The sequence below is a fragment of the Lissotriton vulgaris genome, chromosome 6, assembly GCF_964263255.1.
Source record: "Lissotriton vulgaris chromosome 6, aLisVul1.2, whole genome shotgun sequence".
NCBI classification, from domain to species: domain Eukaryota; kingdom Metazoa; phylum Chordata; class Amphibia; order Caudata; family Salamandridae; genus Lissotriton; species Lissotriton vulgaris.
Window position 1 is genome coordinate 1,163,159,082 of NC_141694.1, and position 25,136 is coordinate 1,163,184,217.

Genomic DNA, 25,136 nt, shown 5'->3' on the forward strand with positions numbered 1-25,136 from the left:
TGTACATTATAAATAAATAGGTTTAACATCACAGAACAAAAACAGAAAACTAAAAACAACAACGGTATTTGAGAATAGTGAGTTTAAGAGCAACTATTATTGGCAATAGCAATAGGTCTGGCCTTAAAGGAGTGTTTATGGTAATGTGAAGCATTACAAGTAAATCACATGGAAATAGATATTTATTTGTGTGGAAGCTTAGAACTGCAGAATAATATTGACAAAGGTTAAAAAGTCAGGTGATAGTTGCACTGTCAAGCTAGAGCTAAAAAGCCATGTTGGTTAATGAATGCCCTCCTCCCACCTGTGCAGCTTCCAGACAAAAACAACATAAATGATCTAGTTATCTTAGAAACTTGAATGGCATTCCATTGTCATGTGCTTGCCACCAGAAGTTCAAGATTAGGCTGCTGGATAAATAAATTAAACGATCACAGTTGCATGGAGGGTAAGCACTTTTTTGCGGAAACACACAACTTCTGCCCAATCAAGATATCTACTCCTGGCTCACAGCATGTGGGCGGAGCCAAAGGTCTCTCTTGTGATGCTCGCATAGTTGTCTGGCGACAGCTGATCTGTCACACCAGACCATAGAAATGAACATTTTATTTTACAGTAAGACACAAACCTAAAGCGCAAAAAAGGACAGAGATCAGAAAAAAAATATATGCATGATTGATTGTTCTGACAAAGTGCAACAAGAAATGTTCTAATCCAAGTCACAGACAGATCCTGTTTAAGGTTGTATGAAAAAGGATAGTTTTTCTCATCAGAATTGATCAAAATTGTGTGGATGACGTAAAAGTTGGTTTATCATTACCTCTTGTGAAAATTTCACAGATTGGTGTACCTTTCATAAAAAAAATGTTTTAAAGCCACATAAGATACTAGCAGGAAACTGCTTTGAGCAGAAAGTGTCTTTCAGCAAGTCATTTTCTGTTCGAAGCACTCGCCCGCACTAGCAAACAATGACATCAAACTGCATATTGCCGAATTTCACAATTTTCATGAAACAGAATTTTTGCAGCCATGAATAGCAGTTTGTCCGGAGCTAGCCCTTTTCATGTATTTCTTTGTCATAATTAATATCAAAATCCTATAAGGAGAATCGGGTCAGCCCTTAAAAAGGAAAAGTGGAGAGAGACTTGATAATGTGTGTATTTGAATGTCAGTTATTCTTACTTGAGGAAAAAACAACATCTTGCATTGCAATATGGCGTGTGATGTAAAGACATACACCGTTGCAGTGCCCTAAAGTAATTCCATCTATTGTGTCTTGCAATAAAAATCTATGAGTACACTAACAATTCTATATAGTTGTTATTAGTAGAGTAGAAGGTTATTGTCTATGTTGAGCAGTGAGAAATCGTGTAATGTAACTTCCAAAAATAAGTGTAGTGTTGGTCCACACAATTGTACCTTTCCCCATGCACTCTATTATTTGTTTTATTAAAATGTTATTATTTGTTTTCAGGTTTACTTTGATTACATGCGAAGCTGGATCCAAATGTTACAGCAGTTACCTCAAGCCTCTCACAGCCTCAAAAATCTTTTAGAGGAAGAATGGAACTTCACCAAAGAAATCACTCCTTACATACGAGGAGGCGAAGCTCAGGCTGGAAAGTTGTTCTGGTAGGGATTGTACACACAAACCGCCATTGCGCCGCTGTTCCAAAGTAGCGCTCCGCTCTGTGGCCATGTGAACATGCATTGTCCTTTTATAAGTAGTTTTAATCAGTAAACTAAAACACAAAAACATGTCTCCCCTGATTTTGAAATTCAGTGGATTGAGAATAGCTTTTGTCTGTACTTTGGAAGTCCTTCTAGATGAAATTGATGTTGCAGCTGCCATGTTTGTGTTTTATTTAACTGCTGTCGGCAAATAGATATATGATAATAACTGATGAGTTAATGATCCAGCACTCTTTTGATATGTTATAGGGCAGATGTCCTATAAATCAGCGAGTCAGGATCACTTTTGTACACTTCTCTTACCTCCATATTAATTATGATGTGATCACTACCAGCAGACGTTAAGGATTCACTAAATGTTACCAGGAGTACATATTTCCACTTGTGGCGTTTCTGGCATTCCCGCTCATTCACGGAGCTGTAGTCTTTGCTCACTCTTGGCAAACCAATTGGGCTCAGGCACAGTGAGTTCTATGGGAAAACCTAGGCCTACAAACACGCCCAAATGGAGTCAGGTGGCAACCTGCTGCTATCATGAAGATTGTTTTGTAGCATGATAGCAGTGTGGTTTGTTTTCTATTCCTTTTTTGTTAATGTGTATGCAGCTATTTCCATTCTAAACAGCAGTTAGGATAAAATACGATATGGTTCTTAGGGGACACTTACTGTGTCAGTGGACCATGGAGCTATGTTTAGTGTTGTGCTTCAGAAGAGTAGCTTCTGTAAGCTGGTGTTGTTGTCAGAGAGAGGGGTTGTTGTAGTGGCTTCTCTCTTAGAAAGTGGTATGAGTTAACGTTGTGTGTGCACAGTAGGGTCTGAAAATTGGAGACAGTGGCTCAAATGTGATAATGCCAGCTCCTAGCGGGATATGAAGTTATTGTATTCTGTTGTAATCAATACCAGATATTAAATAATCATGTCTCATTAATATCTGCCCGGAGGTCACCTATGTACACTAGCCATCACCTCTGTACACTAGCTATAAGAACTTAATGGAATGTGTGGCTACTTTCCCTGTGCAAGCTACCAGAGAGAGAAAGAGAGGTAGCTGAAGGGTGCAGCTGGCAGCTTTGTCCTAGCTGTTTCCTTTTGGGTAGTTGTTAAGGACTGCTGTGCATGATCATATAAAGAAGAGCCTGCTGGTAGTGAGACAAAGTAGGCTAAAGGTACAAAAAGGCTAATTGCAAATGACAACTACCCAGCGAGCCTACCGGGGGGCGAGGAACAGCTTGGTGAGGAAGAAGCCGGTGGAATAATGGAATGAAGAAGCCTGCTGGGTACTAAAAGATTCTTGAAGTGGCAGAGAAGAAATTTCTTGGTGGCTCTGCATAACGCGAAAGGTCTGCAGTTGTATCCTGAACAAAAGTAGTAAATATATCACCTGTTCCTAAATCCACCAGTGTTCTGTACCTGCTCTGTAGTTTCTGGGAAGCGAGCCGCACTATTGTTGCTAGGATGTGAGTAGTTTGTAGTGCGGACAAAAGGTTTACCCTCATCCTAACACAGCATAGTCCATTTAAAAAGTTTTCAGGCAACATTATGTATAAGAACCGACACAGTGTAATTTGATATCACATCGACAACTCTGTTGGGTCTGTTTGCATGGTTAGAATCTATGACTGCCCATGGTTCTGGATATTTAAAAGGCACATGTTGTGCTTCTGAGGAACAGAAATGTATGGATACAGCAAGTTTAAATTCAGAATGCCCGACAAGGGTGTAAGGCTCACATCCAAGCAGAAGTGCGTTGTTCTGTTAAGTTGCATTGTCCTGACAAAGGTTTGTGTGTGTGTATGTGTATATGTGTGTGTATATGTGTATATATATATATATATATATATATATATATATATATATATATATATATATATATATATATATATATATATATATATATATATATACATGTGAACAAGGGCTTTCCCAGCCCGAAACGCGTAGTGCCCTCTGGCTTACCGGCTTCTCTGCAAATAAAGATCCTGCGCAGCGCATTCTGTGGTCCGTCTCCTATGTTCCCTCGCCGGTCTGACGCTGGTTGACCTGGAAGTGGTGTTTGGAGTTTTTGCGGATATATATATATATATATATATATATTCCAACTAAAGTTAGCCTGCTGTAAGAGGACGCCACACAGGTGAGTTCAAAATCTTGCTGTGTTTATTCAGTGAAGGCAGACACAGAAAGAACCAGCATAGTGGCAATTCATACTCCCTCTCGACGCGTTTCGTGCTCTGGAAAGCACTTCATCATGGGCTGCTGGGATAGTGCTGTTGAGAAACCAGCAGAATCTGCTTGCTACATTTCAACAATTAGTCCCCGCCCAAGTGGGCGCGGCCACCGTCTATGGCCTGATGGTTTGTGTAGTCCATGCATTGTTCCTCCAGTGAGTTGCCAAGTTCTGAACAGCCTCAAATGGATAAAAACCCAAGTGGGTGTGCACACAACATGCAAGGATCTGTGCTGCCGCTTATTTCAATGAAAAGCACTCACCTGCCCTTAGTGCTGAAATACCATGTGGCATCTCAGTAGGACTTCGCAAAGCGTAGTATGATCAGTCTTGCGGCTCAGGCGGGGCCGCAACAATTCCAACCAAAGTTAGCCTGCTGTAAGAGGACGCCACACAGATGAGTTCAAAATCTTGCTGTGTTTATTCAGTGAAGGCAGACACAGAGAGAACCAGCATAGCGGTAATTCATACTCCCTCCTGACGCGTTTCGTGCTCTGGAAAGCACTTCATCATGGGCTGCTGGGATAGTGCTGTTAAGAAACCGGCAGAATCTGCTTGGCAGAATCTGCTTGCTACATTTCAACAATTAGTCCCCGCCCAAGTGGGCGCGGCCACCGTCTATGGCCTGATGATTGATGTAGTCCATGCATTGTTCCTCCAGTGAGTTGCCAAGTTCTGAACAGCCTCAAATTGATAAAAACCCAAGTGGGGGTCTCTTAGTCTTTGATGTTCAGCGGAACGGGTCGCGGTCTTGCTGCTGCTTCTCTGAATAAACCGAATTGGCTGATTTTCACCTGTGGCGTTGTCATCTTCTACAGCAGGCATTTCTGTAATGTGGTATTTAGCGACTAGCCTGAGCCGTGGGAGATGACCCGATGCCGTTACAGCATCCCAGCGAGTCCGTCAACTGGCGGAGTTGCACATGGCACAGGTGCCGTTTTTTAGAGTAATGCAAGCAGTGGCAGTGTACTGCAACCTTATGCCACGACCCACTTGGATGTTTTTGATCTTTAATTTTGGATAGAACAGCAAGCAACTCACTTGAGAACACTGGTTGGGACTACATTAACCAAGAGGCCACGGTGTAGGCCACGCCCACTGAGGCGGAGTTTTTGGAATTGAACAAGTGCCGCCAAACACCGCTCTGCTGTTGTTTCCAAGCCCAATGCCCCTTATGAAGTGATTTACGAAACGCGTCGGGATGGGTCTTTGATGTTCAGCGGACCGTGTCGTGGTCTTGCTGCTGCTTCTCTGAATAAACAGAATTGGATGATTTTCACCTGTGGCGTTGTCATCTTAACCAGCAGGCACTTCTGTACTGTGATATATATATATATATATATATATATATATATATATATATATATATATATATAGTGTGTGTGTGTGTGTATATATATATATATACACACACAAACCTTTGTCCCTCTTCTATCCCTCTGCTATCCTTCTCAATCCAATTAACTGACTAACATCCACCACTCAAATTACTTTCATATTTCACTATACTAATTCAACACTAATCCTTTAATGGGTTCCAGAGTTGCGAGCTACTCGCAAAAATAAAATCGCTTCAACACCCCGTCAGGGGTAACAAGCGCTATATAACTGCAAACCTTTTTCCCTCTTCTATCCCTCCGCTTTCCTTCTGAATCCAAATAACTGACTAACCTATCCACCACTCAAATTACTTTCATATTTCACTAATCTAACTCAACACTAATCCTTTATGGGTTCTGGAGTAGCGGGCTAAGGGGTTCATACGCGATATATTAATGCAATTACAATACAATACAATACAATTGTTCCGACCACTTACATAGCCCCAAAAAAGCATTTCAACACCCTGTCAGGGGTAACAAGCGCTATATAACTTCAAACCTTTTTCCCTCTTCTATCCCTCCGCTATCCTGAATCCAAATAACTGACTAACCTATCCACCACTCAAATTACTTTCATATTTCACTAATCTGACTCAACACTAATCCTTTATGGGTTCCGGAGTAGCAGGCTAAGGGGTTAATACGCGATATATTAATGCAATTACAATACAATACAATTGTTCCGACCACTTACATAGCCCCAGAAAACTGCTTCAATACCCTGTCAATGGTAACAAGCGCTATATAACTGCAAACCTTTTTCCCTCTTCTATCCCTCCGCTATCCTGAATCCAAATAACTGACTAACCTATCCACCACTCAAATTACTTTCATATTTCACTAATCTAACTCAACACTAATCCTTTATGGGTTCCGGAGTAGCGGGCTAAGGGGTTAATACGCGATATATTAATGCAATTACAATACAATACAATACAATTGTTCCGACCACTTACATAGCCCCTTCAAACATGTCTCAGGCCTGCCGTTTCAGCATGTGTGCAGTTTTAAATTGCCAACTCGACTTGGCAAATAAACCTTTTGCCGACGCCAAAAAACCCATTTAATTACGTATGTCACCCCTAGGTTAGGCACTAAACAGCCCATAGGGCAGGGTGCATTGTTACACATGTACTTTTAAGTTTTGCATGTCCTGTTATCAAAACCTCACAAATTTGTTTTTCACTACTATTGCACCAACCCTTCCAATCGGATAGCATTGGGTTACCTTATGAAGTTCAAAAAGCTCTAACTATTGTTTGGGAGCAGGTGGAAATGTCATGTTTGGTATCCAAGCAAATGTACTTTACAATTCTCTTTAATGTTAAAGTCGTATTTTAAGTCGCAATTCTGAAAATTACACTTTTAAAAAGTTATAATTTTCTTGTCTCAACCATTTGGTGCATGCAGCCTGTTGCCCAGGTCATATGACTAGTGTATTCCTCCCATCCAGCTACACATTAGAGGAACTGTGTGTTGGCAGGATGGGCCATTTTGGCAGGATGGGGATCAGAACCTGTGCATAGTCCCACTTCCACTCAAAGCAGCTCTCTCAGACCATACAGAAAGAGCTTCACGCTAGCCTTATGCGTCCCCAGCCAGACCTCCTGGTATCAGGGCGGGGAGGCAGGAAATTTCAGACATTTTTGTGAAGGGAAATCTACGAAAGTTTCTTCCAGTTCAAAGCTGTCACCAGGTTTAAAACTAGGACCCTCAGACCCACTCTTCAGTTCTCTTCTGGACCTGCTGAGGACTCTCATATGACTCCCCTGCTGTCTGTGGCCTGTAGTGTACGTCAGAGGACTGTCTTGCTGCCGGAAGCCTGCCTTGTGACCTCAGAGGACTGTCCTACTGCTTGATAATTGCGTTTCTACTTGAATCCAGGTTCCATAGTGTCTCCAAGGGCTAGTTGGTTGTTCTCCTGATCAGATCCTCAGGGATAGAAAAGTGTCCAACCATGTTGAACCTGCACCTGGACCCAGTCTGATTGAGTCCTGACCCTCCAAGTTGTGTCCTCCAGTCCTGGATGCTTGGAAGTGCTACTAAAGGTGCCCAGGTTGCCCAAATCCAAAACTTGAGACTTTCAGCTAATAAGTGCCCTTAGAACTCAGAGGATACTGAGACCTACTTGCTTGCCCAAATGACCAAGGTGCATCGCCGGTCTGCCTGACTTTGTGGTAGCTCCTCACAGAAGGGGTATCTGGCCTTGTGGATCACACATCGACTCCAGCCTGCAGCTTCATCCCATCCAAGATTTCCGACTTCCATAAAAGAGACCAATTCCGAACTTGGAATTCTTCACTGCGACTTTGTCCAGCGGATCCCCGACCATGACCCCTCTGCCTTGCACTGCTAAACTGTACCTTCTGAGACAGTCTATCTGCCCCTGCAACAGGAGTGGCTGGGGGGGGGGGCCTAGACAGTGGGCACCACCACAAATCTGAAACTTATTGTATATGAACCGCGCTCTGTTGCAGTCAGCAATATCTTTCCACTCTGTCCCGGTCTCGTGCGACTAAATGTCCACAGTTGGTGGATTGATCTTTTAGTTGCTATTTCTCATTTTCAACATTAAAAAATCCCAACTCCCGTTCTAATGATTGGGTTTTTGTTGTCTTGGTGTGAAATAATGTATTAACTTTTACTCTATTGTTTTTTAATTGATGTGTGATATTTGTGTTTTGTGTTGTGTCTTTATTACTGTTTGAGTTCGCCATAAATGCTTTAGAGATTGCCTCCAAGTAAAGCATGAGCACTTTTGTTTAAAGTACCTGAGGGTTAAGAACCGGTTGGTTTAGGGACTTTTTGTGGCATTCAACCTGGCTATGATTGTGACTGCTGCTTGAGAAGTAAGCACACCCCCCTCATCCAACAACCCAATTTCTCACAATGCCTACATTTAAAATGGCTTGTGGGAGAACTAATCTACACTTCATGAAAGCTGGATATAAAATCGGCCGAAGGAGGGTCAGCATGGGGTCAGACACCTGTGAGCGTGATGTGTTTCTTGTTTTCATTATTCGGTGGGAGGCATGATTACTTTACTTTCATTTTTTATGTAGTGCTTTGTGTTTAGAAACATTTTGTAACTCTTCATCATTGTGTTATACTATGCCAAAATGGCAGGAGAGTTTTGTTGTCCATGTGCCTAGTTTGAAGGAAGGTTACGTTTTATTGTTCATGTTCCTGGTTGGAGTGAGGGGGGGATATTGTGAGATGTATTTGTAATGCCATAAACAAGTGACGTCCTAGTGGTGGTATGCTAGATTACCGTTGTTGTAATTTTTGATGGTATGGCTGTTTCTTCCAGTTTGAAAGTGTTCTGTCACTAGAGGCCCAGTGTAAATGTGTGTTGTAAATTAATTTTGTATTCTGTTCCAATTGCAAGAGACCTGTTGTTCTCTCTGAGTGGGTTGTGAAGTAGTGAGCTGTCATACCATAAAATGTGGTGTGAGTAAATTCTCAGTGTACGCTACTGTTACTGCAGTTGGAGATAGCTAGAAGTGTAGAATTGCCAGGAACTAACGAGAATAGCATGGAATGTCGTATGCTGTACAGTAAAGACACAAGTAGCAACTTTTCAGCATCTGCCTAGATATTGTATATATACAGAAACTCTCCTCAATGAAGCAGTGAGCAGTGTACATATAGTTAGCACGGTATTGAATGGTCTAAAAATGATAATTATGATAGTTTATTGTGCGTGATGTTACTTGCAATGAAGACATTTCCTGTGTTTCTATGATGACTAAAATGCTGGTTGGTTTTCATTCTGCCCCTCCTTGTCTGCTCAGTGATATTGCTGGAATGCTGCTGAAATCGACTGGCAAATTTTTAGACTCTGGTCTGCAGGAAAGCTGTGATGAGTTCTGGGCCAGCGCAGATGACAGCTGCGCATCTGAAGAAATTCGGTACAAGACTGTTTTATTATTTACATTGAAGTTTCAGGGCAACATTATTTCCCGTTTGTACTCACAAAGCCACTGCAAACACTTTTCACTGGTTTCCCCAGCACTACATACTGGACACACAGCTTTAGTTTCCAGGTCGAAGCTTTTTTGCGTCTTAAAGTTCTCTGAGTGTTTCCGGCTGGACACTTCTGCTACACTTATAGGCAGACAGTTGCTCATTGTGGTGATTACTCACATATATAATTTGTAGACTTGATTTGGACAGTTAGAGATAACTGTCAATGAGACTTGAATGTGTTCATTTACCGAGTAACTTCCCTCTGACTTTCAGGAGGTCTGTCATTGAAACCAGCCGGGCCCTGAAGGAGCTTTTCCATGAAGCCAGGGAACGGGCGTCCAAAGCGCTTGGATTTGCTAAAATGCTAAGGAAGGTAAATTCAGACTGAGCTTCGAAGCGGATAGTAAGTCTGTCAGTTTCTGTTTCCTTCCACAGAAATGTGGATCTTAGTAAAAATGTTATCCATTATTTCTTTCCAGGACTTGGAAATTGCTGCTGAATTCACATATTCTGCACCGGTGTGGGAGCTGCTGCATGCTTTAAGAACTAAACACTACGTGAAGGTAGGCCTTGTTGTAATAAATACAGGAGTTGCCCTTATCGAGGCGTCGTAAAAATGCTAACCCTAAAGGTACATCCATTTGGTTACTGTGAAATGTCCTTTATGCCATTTCCTGGAATTGATGGTGGGCAAAATTAGAAACAAGTTATACCTAGGAAAATGATGTTCTTAAAAGCAAATGATGTTTGTTCGCTCCGCTGCGCACATTGTGTCTGTCAGATCAAGAGATGATTATCAGTAATAATGCTAGGCTTTCATCCAGAGTACTTTTCAGAAATGTTTTGTAAACAAAACATAATCACATGCAGTGATCATTTTTCTCTCTCTTGGAAGGATAAAAGGCTAAGATAACCTTGTAAAGACTAAGCTATGGGACTTTTCGCATTGCCATCTGGTGTGTTATCTAACTGACCTCCCTAGTCTGGTTATGGTGTTTATTTATTTCACCAATTACATAACATTAGAAACTGAATTGATTGCCTCTGGGATGGTAAATTGTATTAAACAAGGATCCTTCTTCATTGTTTACTTTTAGTTTGCTACCAAATAGTTGTGACTCAAATCGTCGCTTGATTGCGTTTCATGAGGCATACTACAGTGCCTAATTTGTCCCCCCCAAAAAAAGTAGTGGCAGGGCCCTCATAAGGAGGACACTACAGCTTGCACCCTCTGTTGCCTCGGAAAGCGCTGCAAATGACAGTGCCAACATAACAACTGACCATCACATTCTTACAAGTGTGACAATTCCTACTATTCCAGGCCCCTAAAGCTATAATAATGGCTTTGTAGGCAGGTATTAGTCATTGTAAATGTTAAATTGAATTAATAAACAGCTGTTGTTGTGCTCATACCTAAATTAGGCAGAAAGCGCCACCATGTGGCAGACTGTAATAACCCCCAGTGCTGGCAATTAAGTGCCGGAGCCGAGCACTGGAAACCACCGGCTCAAAATAAGTACTGGGCATGCATCCAGTCAGTACATCAACCTTTTGTATCCTTCTTGCCAATAGTATTTACTTGTAGACCAAAGACATATTCAATTTCTAAGGGGTAGTGATCTGTTCACATTTACGAAAAGCTAACAGATATATGATGCCTCTCAGTGCTAAACGAAGAACATCCTTCTCAAACTGCCTTTTTCCCATTTCTGTGCTCTAAGAAAGAACGCGAGAATCCAAAATAAGCTTGTTTTCCCCCAGTACTATCATGTAGTGATTTGTTCCTAAAGAAAGAAGAGCTTTGACTGAAATGCTCTGTGTACCGAACTTAAACAAGCCTCTTAGAATTAAATCTGTAAAGCAAGCAGTGGTTTTATGGCTTATTTTTAAGCGAGCAAGTTAGGAGATAGGCAGCTACGATGTGGAGGAGCTAACAATGTCAGGTGTTGCAGTTAGTAGGGTCCTGATAGAGGACCGTGCAGAGCTCTTCTATAACCACCAATAGTTTGCCACGAAAAGCAAGAAAGGTGCTAATGTGCTGAAGTGTGTGGGTGAATTCAGCGTGGAGAATTCAGTATGTCACACAGGAGGTTCGCCTTGTTCTTTAAGCACCATGAGGCTGTTTTCTCTCCTTCCAATTTTCTCTCTTCATTTGTGCCTCATCTGCTGTGTAGTTGGTGTGTTGCACCTGGTGGCGACCCTGAAGTGGTATTTTATTGTGGTCAATTCTGGATTGGCACATCCATATCGTCCTTCTTTTAAGAGTCCTATTTACAACCCCATGTCAGCTCATCCTGACAGGTTAGTTATTTGTCATTCTCTGTTGGCACCTATAGCAACAGCTGCTGTGTGCTGTAAGCAGGGAAATAACCTGCATAGAGCAGACCACAATAATCTTGTTGCATACTCCTGTTAATACATATGAACAAAAAACAAACACCTCTGATTTGATAAGGAAGAGACCGTTCAGCATCAAGAGTACCTGTGATTCTTGACCGCTCTGATGAGTATGGATGATTTGCCACAGAGGTCCTAGCTAATATAATACATACAAATAAGCGTTTGGTTATCCACAGAAGAAAATACCTTGACGCTGTAAAACTAGGGGAGAGTTGCTATTAGAATAAAATGTAAAAGAACTGGCAGCTGTAAGGACCTCTATGGAATCCATATGTCACCAAGCAGAGGGCGGGAATGGTGGTATGGCAAATACTAGTGAACTGCCAGACATTCTAGGAGGCTCAACTCATACAGACAAGCTAGGAGAGACATTTTGCCTATAACTTGAGCACATTCAGAATTGCTATGTAAATGAAGACGCCTTCAGGCAATCGGGCGCTCTATAAGTTGATAAATCAAATCAAATCAATGAAACTTGCCAAATCAAAACGATTGAAAACAAAAGTATTATTTTTTTTTGTTTTAGTCTGCACAACCTCGCCTTTCCAGTTTCCTTCAGAATGATTTGTAAGCAGCCCGCTGAGAAAACTCAGCACTTCCAATGGAGTAAAGGACATAGTAAAGGTGGCAGGAGACCTAAAATTGTTTGATTTCCTTGGTTTAATCCAAGCTTTTCGGTACCTTTAGAATAGTATTGAGAGGTGCCCTGTCCTAGAGGCATAGGCACTTCATACAATTCATATCTTCAAGAATTCCCATTTGGGATGGTTATATAAACAGTCCTGTAAAATGCACAGCACAGCCTTTGTCTGTGCCACTCCAATCGTGCAAAAGGCTAATGCGTTGGCCTCTTGGTCTACTCCACCACAACATTTCTAATGACACTAAACTTGCTGACTGTCGTCTGGCTAAATGATAGTGGACCATTGGCATGTTGTGTGCTCCACTGAATATAACTAAGTGGCTCAGGCCAATAGTGACTGGTTTAACACTTCTGCTCCAACATCTCATTGCATGCCCTTCTGTTTGCCCATCTTTATTTTAGATGTTACCTTCATAGGGTGCAATGTTCTAGTAGCATTATAGCCTTTCTGACTCAGCTTTCCCTTATTATAAACTCTTGCCTGCGTATCGGGCTTATAATTCAAAAAAGGCAGTGGGTTATAATTACCCTGGTATACCATGTGTATAGTCTGTAACTCCATTATTGATACAACCTATCATAATTTATTGACAGACTATCACTACAAAAGAAGCAGTACCTTCCAATATCAATTGACTTCAACACGCTGAGTGCCTGGATACATGAAGTTCACTGGCAAGTAACATCTTGCCAGTACAAGGTGCATCATTGGGGGAAATTACTAAATAAGGAACTGGCAGATAAGTGACCTCAAGAAATTCAGAAGATCCCTAAAAATAATTTTCAACCAGTAAGGCATTGCGTCTAACAGAAGATTGCCTAATGAGTGCAAGTGCCGAACACATGGCATACAAAACACAGGTTCTTGATGTGAAAGTATAAAAAGCTAAGACTTCATAGTTTTTCATAGCAAGTTCTGGTTTGCTTAGTATGTCCAAAATGAATGTTTGCTTTAATACGGATGATGAGTCTTTTATCAGTAACAGTTAACTATTTGGCCTTTTAAGCAGTCTTAAAGCTACTTTTGGCCAAACATTACATGCATTGGATATCCATTTGAAATCAGCAACTTTCAGTGCAGACCTAATCTTTTGCCTTACAAAACATCAAAGAGGTACACCTATCCGACTAGTGAGCAAGCAGAGGTTGATCATACGTGAATGATGCTCTCTCTACAGTACTTAAAAATGTGACTTTATCTTGAAGTAGTGAGAGTTGGAAACAGTGCCCCTGGCTTTACTGATTGTCAAAACTGGCAGCATCTAAACTACAGTGCCCTCTGAGCTGTGGGTTTGAGCTGACTCGACGTGTGTCATTAGTCGATTCCTAGGCTGGGGTGCAGATGGGAAGCCATTGTGAAGAAGAGGCTGCGGGCGAAATGACAAATGAATGTTGGTGAATAAGGGGAGATATTGGGTAGAGGGCAAAAGAATAGACAGTTCAGAGAGAAGGAAGGACCTCAGTGGTCAGTCTCAGCCCCTTCACTATCAAATAGTGGCCAATCTTGTGTGGATCAATAGTAGACCTAACATGTAAATAGGGCCCCAAATTATGATCATAAAATGCTCAGGTGTCACCCTGCACCAGTACGCCGACAACACACAATGATGGATTAAAAGACTATAAGACGTCTAAGTCCTAAGAACTTTCCTCTGTCAACTGCTATCCCAGCTATCAGACAACTTACTTATGCTTAACCTACAGAAAACTGAAGGATCTCTTCCTCTCTACATGCTCCAAAAGAAAACTTGATCCTTTAATTCTAAATATGTTGGACTTTAGAGGCTTTTCACCCTTCCTTATGAGAAGATCATTAGTGTTCACACTATATTAGGCCTTCACACTAATACCACGAGTCAACAGCTGCCAAAGCAGCCAACAACCCAGCAGGAAGAAATTCTGACCCCTCTTCTCAGCCGAGCATCTTCAAACAGCAGCACTAGTTATACACAGATTAGACTTTGGCAATGCCATACTTGCTTGTGTATCTCAACATATCACCCCCATACTCCGGTACCTCAACACCAGTCAGATTTCAATGGAAAATACACTGTTTTGTCAAAAAGCCCTTCTAAGACAATCCACCCAACCTTGCAAGGTTTCTGACCTCTGCGTCTCACAAGGTCGGCTAATTAAAGTCAAATATCTCCTGGAAGTACCACAGTTGAAAATGTCCACCGCCTGCAGGCAACACTTTCAAGAGCATTCAGATTGGCTTTGAACTTCCCTCCCTGCTGAACTAAGAAAATTACCCAAATCATCAATACAACTTTTTCCTACATTGACAAATACATACCATAGTGCATTCTCATGTTAATCCTGCCCCTACATAGATGTAACTTGTTACTCATTCCGTGTAAAAATGTAGAGCGCCTTGACACCTATCTTAGTCAGGGAGTGCTATATGAATACTGGAATAAATAAATAAAGGAAAGGACAAAAACTGAAGGAGGGAGAATGGCTCGGAGAAATACTGCAGAACTAAAAGAAGCAGAGTAGGTAAAGGAAGAAGGGAGAGAAAGAAGGATAGGCAGAGAGAAGGGACTGAGTTATGGACAGTGAGCGAGAAGAAAAGGCTGAGCGAAGAAGAAGCAAAGCAGGTAAACGTGCAATGCAATGTGTCGCTAATTTGAAGTACTTTTTCAAAGCAACTTTTGTGGGATTAAATCCTTAGAGCCGAGGCTATGAAGACCTTAGAGGTTCGAGGACTCCTGCTGCATTGTGGTGCATTGACTGCTATCTGTTACACACGCCACTTATTCTTTCTTTAAGTCTGGCCTTTGAGAGACCATTAGCTGTGTTGCCAGAGTATTGTTTAAGAATGTATTCAAACACATAGAGGAGCTTTAGGTCAAAAGCGTTGTCCATTGGTCTGTGAAATTGTCATTTAGATGTGCTTCCACCAACCACAGCATACACCATGTTTCAGTGGGTCAACCCACTTTATCCACAGGTTCCCTTCACTTTGAGTGACTGCACAAAGCCTGTACAGATAATTTACATCTGTCTAAAAATAGTTCCTTAGTTGATTCAATGTGTGCTTTTTATTTTATTCATGTTCTATATTAAATTAAATACTCATTTATTGTGCCTGCATTTCAGGAGCTCATTTCGATGGTGTTTTATTTTCCATATTATTTGAGTACTAGGTTAGGTGGTAATTTATTCTTATCTCTTTACCAAATAATTTCTAAAAACGATGTCAAAACTGACAGTCATAGTATTTTTTTTAAACTCAGTGGGAAAACGGCAACACGAGTGAATGTTCTTAAATTTAAAAAATCTTTATTACAATCACGTGGTGACTGTGCTTGGGTAGCAGCATGATTTAATTTATAGATTTTGCCTTAGAGAGCGCATGCACTGTTACTTGGAGACACATTGTTAGTTTACAATGGGTTTAGAGCCCATCCATTGCTTACCATCTATTGGCTTTGTTGTTAATCTCATTTGCTTACTCCTTATTCATTGGCTGCATGGTCTTTACTTCCTCTTGTGTTTGTCCCTCCCCTGGAGCATAGACGCTTCACTATATCCTCCCACTACTCGTTTATTCGGGTGCTTTTTATTTAAGCATTTTAAGGATGTGTGTGTGTTTCCCACTATCTCCACGTGTGCTTCTCAACCCCACATTCTGCTCTCCATGTTTATCTCCCAGACATGTGTGCATCCCCCCAATCCCCTGTGTGGCCTTCTTGGCGGTGTGCGCCATATTGCTGTCTTCCCTCCATGTTGCTTACGCCCCCTACCCTGTGTTGCTTCTGCCCAACCTGCACCCCCTTGTGTTACTTATTCCCACTCTTTTGTAGTTTCTGCCCCGCCATTGTTGCGCCCCTCCTGCTTAAAAAAAGAACGCTTTCACGTTTTCATTAAAATAAAAATTAGTTTGTGATCCAGCGTGGATTAATAACTTTAAAAAAAAAAACGTGCGTGTCATTTTGTGGCCTTCCGTGCGCTTACAAAATGATATGACCAGCCGTTTCAAAAGTTTATTTTTTGTAGTTCTTCAGCCGTGCAGTAAAGCATTTGCGATGGCTATAACCATTGGCAAAACCAATAGGTCCCAAATGCCAAAGCTATTAATTTTGCCAATGCTTGTTTCATCATTGTGGAATATGCTTGCAATTAAAAAGAAAAAAGTAACCCGCTTGCCATGGGTATACCTATTAACTTTGCCAATGCTTGGTTAGCACTTCTGCACTGCATTGAAATACATCTCCCCTCAGTTTCAAGGTGAGGGGGAGTGATATGAAATGTGTCATCCTGGTGGAGTTGTGCATGCCTGACAGGCCATTCCTATTGCCCGGTGCTTCTTGAACGCGCAGGTTTTTGCCGGGCAGCCTCGAACCCTAGCATAACTCTTTAACCAGGAGGTGAAAGGCCCGAGTCGTCAAAAAATCTCACTTTGTTACCGTTTCAGGTGCAAATTCCTGGGCTGGACAACCTGCACGTCTTCGTCCCAGATCACCTTTCCGGGCAGAAGTCTGTGATTTTGCAGCTGCTCTACGCGGCTTCCGGGAAGGACTGCTCCAATGACTCGGATGAGGTGGCCTACCAGGCCTTCCTGCTGATGACCAAGCACAGCGATAAGGATCAGGAGCCGGACAACAGCTGGAGCTCGTGGGACGGGCACCTCGTCAAAATAGTGCCCCAGGTGGAAACCATTGATACTCTGAGGAGCATGCAGGTACGTCCTTTTGTACTTCTTTCTTGCCGTCTGAAGCTTAAATTACGCGGTCGTTAATTCATGACAAAGCTCGCAGCATTCCATTATTCTCACTCAGGTGCGTGGGCGCGAGCGGGCTTGTGTTCGCCGCACGCGCTCCCTGGGAATATCACCTGTGGGGGCTGCTGCAACTCAGGTGGGCGTTTTACTGTCCTAGGACAAAGCGCGCTCTCACCTGGATGCAATAGGAGAAGGTTTGAAATGGGTTTCTGTTGACTCCATGACTCAGATTCCGCAGGGCCTGGGCATAATTTATTAGCAGGACTGCGTAATTGTGCGCAGCAAAAGTATCTCGATAGACAGTGTATTGTCTGCGCCTTTTCTGGTAAGTGCGAAAGAGCAGGGAAATCGTTTGTTTTGCCGGTAAATCCCATGGCTGGTAGATGGCTTCAGGGTATGGTTTCACAGTGCTGCATTGCAAAAGATACTATACGTGAGACACGCTTTTTTAACTGTATTAAACTACGTACATTATACACAGTAGCGTAGCAAGGACCCCTGGTGAAAGCAAGGAAAATGGCTCCTTTGACCGCTGTTGGGCAATAAATTGCAGCGTTGTCCGAGTTCAGTGTGCCCCGGTGCCACTGCATCTGCTGCACCAATGGTCGCTGCACCCCCTGGTTATACCACTGGAATAGATGGAACGTAATAATACCAAGCTGTTCTCAACCTGTTTGATGTGGCCAAACTCTGATAAAGTAAGGCTCCCAACAATTTATGATTACCTGCAATTATGTTCTAAAACACTGTGCGATTTCATCACTAGTGCTAAGACACATTTTTAATGTTTTTATTTATTCACAAACCTCAATAGTGATTTTTAAAAAAAATGATGATAAAGAGAAAAACGTGTTATATGTTTATGGCGGGAGTAATAAAAATGTATTCTGTTTTTCTTGGCATAGTTCAGTAGACTATAAAAAAAAATCACATATTGGTTTCTTTTTCTACGAAAGTCGTCCATACCTATACATTTTTAAACTTGTGCCTTGAAAAGAGGTGAAAACATGTCTACGACTAAGAGCCAAACGTATGAAAAATGAACCTAAGAAACTGAACCTTTACAACAAAGTAAATAAATTATAAACTGAATTTAGAACTTGGGATGGGGTCATATTTATTTTTTCCAACATTCACAGCCTCGGGCAGTTAAGTAACTGGGTTGTGAATTAAGGTGCCTGTCTTTAACTTATTTGGTGTTCTTTCTCACGATTTTACCCCACAGAGCTCACCTGCTGTCACTGTACAATTCCACTTGTGAAATGTTGCAGTGTTATCTTGGCACAGTACCGAAGGGTCCTGGCCAACTCTCCACTAGGTTATGTTGCCGTTTAGATCAAAAGATCAGAAAAGTACTCCATTTTCAAAGCTCGTTAGTCCTGAGATAATGCGATTGATAAACAATATCAAACAAAGTGGCATTATGATAACATGTAGCTGCTGTTTTCCTGTGGTTTTGCACAGTGTGAAAATCCTTTTTTTATTTTGTATAAGGTAGACATAGTATATTCCTATTGAATGTGACTTGTAGGTGCAAGCCATCTTCAGGGTTTCCATGTTAGTTATTCCAATTGCCAGGTTTCTACCTTTTGTACACTGTTCTTCACAAAACACCACCCTCATTCCTCTCCGCCCTCTTGTGTTGGGGTCCTTTCCAAATTGTCATGTCCTCTATTTAGCCAGACTGAAGACTCCATTGATTATGTGAAAATTCCAATTGTCCCCTGTTGGCTCAGTCGTTCCAAAGGCAGCATTCTGCATATTTACACCATTGTGGCAGCCTAGCAATTAGTTTCTCATCATAAGCTGATGGATATATATACGTTTGACCAATCCGGATTCCAACTAAAACGAGGAGGATAAACAAATAATCATAATGGAGGACAGTAATGCAGAAATAATCTTTCAGTAATAATGAGGAGTCCCTTTTGGGCAGGGCTTGGTGACCATCATGAAGAAGCCTCGTGGGATTCTTGGAGTAAAATTCATTTGAACGATTTGGAAAAGCTGTCCCGTGCTGCGCATGCTTTTTTCTTGGTCTTCCCTATTTTTCCTCCAGTAAATTCTAAATTCTGGTAGTACAGTGGAGGTGGTACACGTTTTTAACTGTACTGCTCACCAGTACCCCTAGCTGCAAGACACCACCACTTATGCAAGGCACTGTATAGCTCCCTCTCACCATTTTGTGTTTGACACTCCCCTCCACCTCATGTCAGTGTGCCCCCATAGCAGGAAGTGACACGGCAGAGCAGAGAGTCAGGTCAGTCATCTGTGCACTTAAAGTATGTGTGTGTTGTTACATTTTAGCTCACTACACCGACCCACAATAAGGACAACATTCTCTGGGGCTTGCCTGGAGCTCAACTCTTACTTAAATATAGCTGCCACGACCAGAGTCTGGCTGGATTCCCCCCCCCCCCCCCCCCGTCCAGGGCTACCTACACTAGAGAACCTTTGCTAATGGATAAACTACATTTGCTTCCACATGTCCAAAAGTGAACTATTACATCCATAGCTTATTTTCCTAGGTGGATAACCTTCTTCTCGTTGTCATGCAATCTGCACACCTGGTGAGCCAGAGAAAAGCGTTCCAGCAATCGATTGAAGGACTCGTAACTTTGCATCAAGAGCAGACATCAAGCCAGCCCGTCATTGCCAAAGCCTTGCAGCAGCTCAAGGTATTACAGATCTTTGTGTCCGCATGTAACCATTTACTTCATACCTGAGACAATATTTATACATTTACCACTAGTGAGCTGTTGCCCTTATCTTCCATACTGGCTCGAAAAAAATCCTCTACTCCACTGTGTAGTAGTTAATCTGTTTTATATACTTGTTGCCAAATCTGTCGGTCTCTCCAATATGCACGAATTTTAATCATAAGCAATAAAGACCCACACTACTCTAAGACAGAAACGGGGCCATTTCCTACCTCCAGACTCTAGAGAACATTCTACTTAAATACTTGCACAGTTCTGAGTTGGTACTTTATTGCAGTGTTCTTTTACTTTCAGAGTGAAGCTTTACATCTATGCAACAAGATAAGTGGTGCCATCAACAGGGTTGACCACATGTTCACCTCTGAATTTGAAGCCGAGGGTGAAGAGACGGAAACAGCCATTTTGCAGCAATACTACAGAGAAGCCATGATTCAGGGATACAACTTTGGATTTGAGGTAAAGTCACGTATATTGAATTAGGTTAAGCCAAGTGGCTAGGTAGAGAACAGGAGTCATTTTCTATGGTATGCTAAAAGTTTTTCACATTCAAATAGATGAACAAACTGCACTGGGAGCACAGAATACTGTTCCAAAGATTGACTGAGGAATATGGATTCAGATTAGTGGCATCCAACCACAAGGTTAGCAGCTAGCCTCTGATTTTCATTCAGGTCAGGGTGTGCAAGATGTACATTTTCACCATATAGATGCTATGAAGAGCATTACAAATGAGAGGGGTCGTATGATGTAAAAAAGATTACCCCCTCTTCCCTCTCACCTTGAATAATTACCTAGTAAAGCCCCACTGTCTCTGAGACACAGCCCCTAGAAACATTAAAGTTCTCCCCCCACTTGCTTCTTTTTCTTTGTCTTGCGGACACATTCATGGGCTCGTGCGATGTACCAGCTACTGATATATTTGCCCAGGCTCTGCTTCTTCGAGACCAGTAATAGTGGTTGTTTGGGCTTTATTGTTAATGGTGCCTCTCCTGGGATTGGTGAGCTGACAGGAGTGGGCACACTTGCTGAGGGCCCACTAGGCGGTTTGGAAGATGGTGAGCTTCGCCATTGTGTGCTGACATGCACAGAGCTCCGCTTCTGAGTGGAGAGGGCAGTGCTTCTCCAGGAAGCATGCCGAGACGATTGGCATGGAGATGCGGTGCTCTCCCCAAGCTTATAGACTGACTGCATTTTACAAATTAAAGTCACTTTCATCAATTCATTGCCGGGCTATGTAACCACAGATTAAGCTGCTTTCTGATCTAATGGTGCATTTAAGGAACTATTATTTTTTGGTACTTCACATTCCAATGAAATAATGGAGTGGATAAGGTCAGAAAAGATAAGGCTCTCCCACTCTCTTTCCTCCAAGGGTCAGGACGGAGGTGAACCTGTGGGGCACAGGTCAAAGTGTCCTAGTCTCCTGCTAGTCCAGGCCGGCTATCAGCTGGGCAATTACAGTATAGGATTAATTAATCAGTGGCTAAAGTTTTGGCTCAAAAATCAAAGAAAAGCAAGAAATCTAGGAAGCATGAGTGTAAGTCTAGGGATGTAGATTCCACTAGCGACTCAATCTCGATTAAACTTTGTACTGGTGGCAAATGCATATATAGAGAGGATCTTTCTTTTATTCTCCTCCACATCTGATGCAATTTGTTGTTCGATCCACCTGTAGAGGAGAAGGACAGTATAGTGTTGTTTCCCCAATATTCTAAGTCTCCGGCCATACCTCTCTTCTTGCTCCCAAAGATCAAGAAATTGATTTTCAGGAATTGGACACAACTGGATCAAAGTCATATTATAAGATTCGTACAAAAATCCTATGCACTGAAAGAGGGAGATAAAGTATTTCATCAGTTCATCGAGGTGGATTGGTTTTTGGCTCCATTGATAGGGAGAACATCCCTGAATCCCGATTTGTGTCCTTTCTGACTCGGTCAATCAAAAAGAGAACAAGGCAATTAAAAAGTGCTTTGATGCATTAAAGTTTTCATAGAGAGCAGTTCCGTACAATGGTTATCCTGTCAGACTTTGGTGAGAGACTTGAAGTCCTTGTCGGAAACTATCCAGGAAAGCTCACTCATCTCTCACATTCTAGTAAAAAAGGAGCAACTGTCCAACACTTTGGCAGATATGTCATCCATCATGGGCTCCGGTGATCCTGTTGGCTCCAGCCTGGCCCTGCGTGTCCTCTTTTCATCTTCTGGTAGTGATGAAAATGGATCAGGTGTGGTTTCTGCCAATTGTCCCATCCCCTCTAGCTTTTGCTAGCTTCCGAACCGACTTGCTAGTAAGACTCAGGTTGCATCACTCCAAGTCCATTTCTTACCTTGATTAATTACACCATCCCTATCTCCCACCCAGTTTATCTAGTCCACGTGTATTTGCATGGGTTTGGTAAATAAACAGGACGTAATGAGGGGTTTGTGTTTCTAAGAGGTGTGTCTCAGAGGTGCAGGGGCCTTACTAAGTAATAAATCAGGCAAGATATTGTGGAAGCTAATTTTTAAGAATTTGTGTGAAATGGATACCTTTCCTCCCGCTTCGACCTATTCATTTTAGGCCCATGTATGACACTTTCACTAATACATCTTGGGAAGCAGTTTGGTAATTATGCTTTGCTTCTGTACCCACTGAGCAAGAGGTGTGTTACTTCGTTTCAGTCTGTTTTCACCCATGTGACTTGCTTGAGCAAGCAGTCCAAGTATATTAATCATCTTAGAGATCATAAGGGGCATTGTAGCATCTTCTATGTTTTATTCTGGTTTTGCAGAGTGAATCCTTTTCTGGATTCACATGCTGTGCATTAATCCGCCATCTAGTGGTTGGGTCAGGAATAGTCTTTTTTTTCTTCTTCTTGTTTTGGGCATTCTCTACCACCATTTGGTGCCAGATACGTCCCTTTTGTGAAGTCAGAGGGCGCCCTGGAGGTCGTTGTGCATGGTAGCCATCTTCAGATTCTTTTTTCTGTCTATGGATCTGGAGGCAAGACGGGAAGCCCCAATTTTTTTTTCTGGAAAACCCCTGAAAAGAAGAGAAAAATGTGAGAATTCAACTGGACTCCTCCGTTCATTGACTTTGCAACCGGAGAGAAGAACAGAACTCTGAGATTGACATCAAATACATCAAGGGTCAACAAATTGCGAGGTAGGGACCATGGAAAACACCCCCTTTAAATTCTGCCCGAGTGCCACCACAAGTTCAAACAACCTGACCCACACAACGTGTGCAAACTCTGCTTGCTCTAAGACCATTAGTACAAGGACTGTGAGGCCTGCGCTGTGTTCCAGCTGAAAACACTCAGGACACGCCGAAAGCAGAGAGAGTCCCACTACTCAATGATGTTACAGACTTCGAAGAAAACTTATCTGAAGGACCATTCCAGTGATGAAGAGGACCTGGGAGTTCCTGCAGCATTGAGGCACAAAGGATTGGACGTCGAAATTCTGGAAGGAGACTCTGAAAAACCACACACCCACAAGAAGATGGGTGATACAGGTAAGAAAACTGATAAGGTAAGACACCATACACATCTGTCAGAACCGAAGGACTACGAGAGCAAGGTGCAGCCTAAGGCAGCCTCGACGCTGAAGAAAAAAGCGATCAAAGGTCAGCCGTGATCCAAAGAACCCCATGGAACTCTCTCTAACAGTGGACCTCACCCAGAGAAGGAAAGCAAACAAATGGATATGATGGGCAGAAGTATAAAAATATAGGCAGCAACGCAGTGACACATCGCAAACTCTAATGCCCTGCTAAACAGGTATGGTTACCAGCAATGGGATGACATTGAGGAGCTCATCAAAGAGCTCCCTCTATGGTCCAGAAAGGCAAGAACATCACAAACATGTGCCTTAAATCTGCACTAGATGCAGCAGACACTGCCAGCCGACGTGTGCACAGGCACCACCCTAGGAAGGCATGGCTGGCTTATATTTTCAGGTTTTAAGCAGGAGGTTCAAACCTCCATCATTAACAGGCCTTTCACAGGGCAGGCACTATTTGGAAAGGAGGTGGACAAATCTCTCTAACAAATTAAAGTACTGCCTTTCGGAATAAAATCAGCACCACATGTCTTTACCAAGTGCCTAGCCGCAGTCACGGCACACCTGCAAAAGGATGCGATGCACGTCTAGCCCTGCCTGGATGACTGGCTCATAAAGGAAAGCACAAAACAGAAATGTTTCCGCCACATTTGATCAGCAATTCACACGCTACAAAGACTAGGATTCTCAATAAATCACAAGAAATCCGCTAGAAAGAGAAAAGATTTTCTTAGGTGCAAGGCTAGACTCAAAGAACGCGTGGGCTTACCCGACACAAAAAAGGATACAAGCTATCAAACAAGAAACCTCCCACTACTGGAAGGGTCAGTCTCTGACAGTGAGGAGAGTCCTGAAACTTACATGATGGCGTCATGCATCCCACTCAAACCTCATGCCCGCCTACATATGCGCTCCATCCAGGAATTGCTTACTAACAACTGGTCTCAAGCCACAGGGAGTTGGAAGGATCTAGCAGTTGTTATTCACAAGCTGCAAGCAGAGATATAATGGTGGGCATCCAACAACATAACTGAGGGCATACCTTTCAAGAACCCAACTCCTTCACTCAACGGATGGGGAGTGCACTTCAAACAACTGAAAGTACCAGGTCAATGGAACGACCAAGATTCCATAAAACTTATCAATGACTTGGAAATAAAAACAGCATTCCTAGCATTGAAAGAGTTCCAAAAACACATTCTAAGAAGGACTGATTGATTCAAATGAACTACACCACCACAATGTTCTACCTCAACAAACAGGGAGGTACAAAATAATTTCCACTAAGCTAACTAGCACAACTGATCTGGTAGTGGGCAGTCCCTCATGGAATCAATCTGCAAACAATACATCTACCAGTTGTATACAACACAACAGCAGATCTTCTGTGCAGTCAGAAAAGCTGCTGACACAAATGGGAATTGAAGCACAAAACAGTATAATACATCTTCAAACTCTGGGGAACACCAGTGGTAGACCTGTTTGCAACAATACAGAACAAGAAATGTCAGTTATTTGCCTAGAGGTTTCCTCACCACCTTTCAAAAGGGAATACCCTGTCACTAAATTGGTCAGGGACATTTGCATACGCTTTTCCACCAATACCCGTAGTCCAAGAAGTACTAGAAAAGGCAAGACAACCGGAGACAAACCTAATCCTCATTGCCACACAATGACCAAGACAGACATGGTATTCAAGTCGGCTAGAACTGTCCAGGTACAAAACTGGGGCCAGCAACCAACTGGCTGCCTGGACAGAGGTGCGAACTACATACAGTATAAACATATATTTAACACAAATGTAGAATGAAATACTTTAGCAATTCTCATAT

The 25,136-nt window shown here is 42.3% G+C and overlaps 1 protein-coding gene across 3 annotated transcripts in view; it reads left to right on the forward strand.

Moving 5' to 3' along the window:
• MAP3K4 (mitogen-activated protein kinase kinase kinase 4) overlaps positions 1-25,136 on the forward strand; it is a 474,364-nt gene that overhangs the window by 331,122 nt on the left and 118,106 nt on the right. For all 3 annotated transcript variants that reach the window (XM_086927243.1, XM_086927245.1, XM_086927246.1), the window contains exons 6-12: positions 1,475-1,632; positions 9,096-9,212; positions 9,544-9,643; positions 9,750-9,833; positions 16,734-17,000; positions 19,568-19,717; positions 20,054-20,215. In XM_086927243.1, the coding sequence (XP_086783369.1) occupies positions 1,475-1,632; positions 9,096-9,212; positions 9,544-9,643; positions 9,750-9,833; positions 16,734-17,000; positions 19,568-19,717; positions 20,054-20,215 (1,038 nt within the window). The remainder of the gene's footprint in view (positions 1-1,474; positions 1,633-9,095; positions 9,213-9,543; positions 9,644-9,749; positions 9,834-16,733; positions 17,001-19,567; positions 19,718-20,053; positions 20,216-25,136) is intronic.